Raw genomic sequence first — 2,645 nt, 5'->3', positions numbered from 1 at the left:
CGCCGCCGTGCTTCTTTATTTTTCCTTTGTTGTGTATGCCGTGCGTGTATGGTGCCGCTGCTTGCTGCGCAATGCCGACTCGCGTGAACTGGAAACGACGTTTTGACTGCTGGCGATCGGCGAGCTCTCCACTCCACTTACGCAACACCAACACCAACGCCTCTCGGACGCGCTTGATGGCTGGCGGTCGTATCGCTGCCACGTGGTCTGCCTCGGCTCTTGTGTGTCGTGCACGGCATCGGGATCGCCCTGTGATGCAGCCATTCGGTAACAGGAGCGGTGCCAGTGGTCATGTGGCTTTTTGCCGAGATTCCGCCACTCGGCACGGTGGCTGTGTGGGGCTGTGTGGGTGGTGGGAGGGCGATGGGGTCACTGGCTTTATTGCGTCTGCGCGGCTTTGTGTCGGCGGCTGTACTGTGGTGGGGATTGTGTATGACCGGATTGCCTCTGCGTGCCACTGTGTTTGGATACTGTTGTTGCTGCCTTTTATTCCTTTTCTGAGCGTGCAGTTAGAGATACTTTTGCTTGACCATCACAACTATCGTTTCAAGGTGTTAGGGATTAATTGCAGTATTAGGATTAGCAGTACTGGGATAACGATCTGGCGGAATCGTGTCACTGGATTCGCCATCTGTAGAAAGGGATTTGCTAGACAGGAGTTATGGTCGACGGGGCGAGTGCGACACGCCACGACAGCCCTGCTGATACGTGTCTGGGTCGGTGGATGCGGCCTGTGGTGGATGCGTTTCCGCGCAGCCGGCACCGTGTGCGGTGCAGGGCCATTGCGGCTGTGCATGTGGCGCTGCTTGTGGCGTTGGTGCTGGTTGCTGCTGCGGCATGGATGCCCGCGGTGCATGCGGTGGTGTTGCGACTGCGGGGCGGCACGGTGAACAGAGCCATCACGGTTGGCCGCGCCGTGGACACGGTGCTGATGGACGGCGTGTACATGAAGAACGGCGTGGCTGTGGTGTTCGACATTGCGGCGATGCTTCGCGGTGCGCTGCGCATCGAATTGAGGAACTGCGTGTGCGACGGCGGTGCGCAGATCTACGTGCGGGGCTACAGCGGCGAGCCGACGAGTGACCGGAGCCTGGTGGTGAGCGTGAGCGGGCTGTCCGGGAGCTACTGCTCGCTCGTGTTTGTGGACAACCTGCCGGCACACACGAACGTGACGGTCCGTGACTCGACGATTGTGACGGCGGGGCCGATGCGCTACTCGCAGCTGAGCGGGCTGACGGACGCGGTGGCTTCGCCGCTTGTGCTGCACGCGACGTCGCTGTTGCAGACGCAGCTGCGTGTGAGCAACACTGTGCTGAGGTCGTCGCAGGCGGGCGGGTCGGCGCTGTACGTTGGCGGCGGTGTGGACCTGCTGTCGAGCGCGGTGGTGCTTGACGGCGTGTTGCTGGAGGCGTCGGGCGGTCCGACCGCTTCCGCGATGCATGTGGCGTCCTCGTCGCGTCTCAGTTTGCGGAGCCACTCGGTGTTCTCCGTGACGAACGTGTCGGTTGTGAGCAGTGGCGGCGGCATTGTGCTTGGAGAGCGTGTTGCGGTGCTTGATTCGGTGCTGCGCTTCGTGCGCGTCGAGGGGTCTGTTGCGTCGTTGCTGGTGCGCTGCGACGGTGGGACTGTCGGTGACGGCGGGTGGCTGGACCTGCACGGCGTGTGGGCGGTGGGCGAGGCGTCGTCTGTGGCATCGCTGTCGGGGGTGACGCTGAGCGGCGGCACCGTGTCGATTGCGCGCTGCGCTGCCACCGGTGCGACGCTTGTCTCCGGGCTGGCGATCACGAGCGGCGTCGTGTCGGTGCAGTGCAACCGTGCTGGCGGCCGGGTGCTGCAGAGCGGCAGCGACTACCGCATGGCCGGCCTGCCCTCCGTGAGCGTGGTGCCGTGCGACGGCTGTGCGGCTGCGCTGGCGTGCTTCGATGCGCTGACTGCTTCGTTCTCCGACTGCGTGTGCGGCTGCCGTGCCGGCGGCGTGGGCGAGGCATGCCTGCCGTTCGACGTGCCGCCTGCGAGGGCCAGTGGCGGTGCGGGAGACTGCGTGAGTGGCGTGACGCTGACGGAGTCGGTGACGGTTGGCGGCGGGCGGGCGACGGCGTGCTTTGACTCGGTGGTTTTCAGCGGACCGATCACTGTGACGGTGGACCTGCGCTTGATGGATGCGTTTGCTGACGCGCTGAACGTGACGCTGCGCGACTGCGTGCTTGCGGGTGGCGCACAGCTGCGGATTGGCGGCCTCAGCGAGAGCACGGCGCGCCTGATGCCGCACGCCCTCGTCAACATGACGAACGTGACGTCGCTGGAGGGCACGATTGTGCTGCAGGGCACGATGCCGCTGCACTCGAGTGTGCTGCTGGCGAACTCAACGCTGCGCGCGACGGTTGGCGGGTCGCAGTACGTGCCGACGACCCGTGGCCATGCGGGATCCCGGCACGGCCCCGCGCTTGTCCTGGACGGTGTCCGGCTTCTGTCGACGTGTTTTGTCATGACGCGGTCGACGCTGGTGTGTGGCGGCTGTTCGTGCGCTGCGATCCTCGTGGAGCGCGGCCTTGGCGTGAACCTGTCCAGCGTCTTCTACATGGACAACTGCGTTATTAGGTCGCGGACGCACGTGATGTACGCTCTTGCGTCGGACCTGCGTGTGG

The 2,645-nt window shown here is 64.5% G+C and overlaps 1 protein-coding gene across 1 annotated transcript, besides 1 other annotated feature; it reads left to right on the top strand.

The window, feature by feature from the left end:
* Positions 1–2,645: a sequence feature (areas not merged during assembly with more than two copies in the genome that could not be assigned to a particular haplotype).
* On the top strand, positions 662–2,645 carry Tc00.1047053508393.9 (dispersed gene family protein 1 (DGF-1), putative; the record flags this gene model as incomplete). Its single annotated transcript, XM_797674.1, has 1 exon — positions 662–2,645. A coding segment is annotated over one exon (1,984 nt), but the record flags the coding sequence as incomplete, so codon positions are not given.

Source organism: Trypanosoma cruzi, genomic scaffold (genome assembly GCF_000209065.1).
Source record: "Trypanosoma cruzi strain CL Brener 1047053516799 genomic scaffold, whole genome shotgun sequence".
NCBI lineage: Eukaryota > Euglenozoa > Kinetoplastea > Trypanosomatida > Trypanosomatidae > Trypanosoma > Trypanosoma cruzi.
Note: the sequence above shows the minus strand (reverse complement) of the source record. Positions and strands in the feature narration are given on the sequence as shown.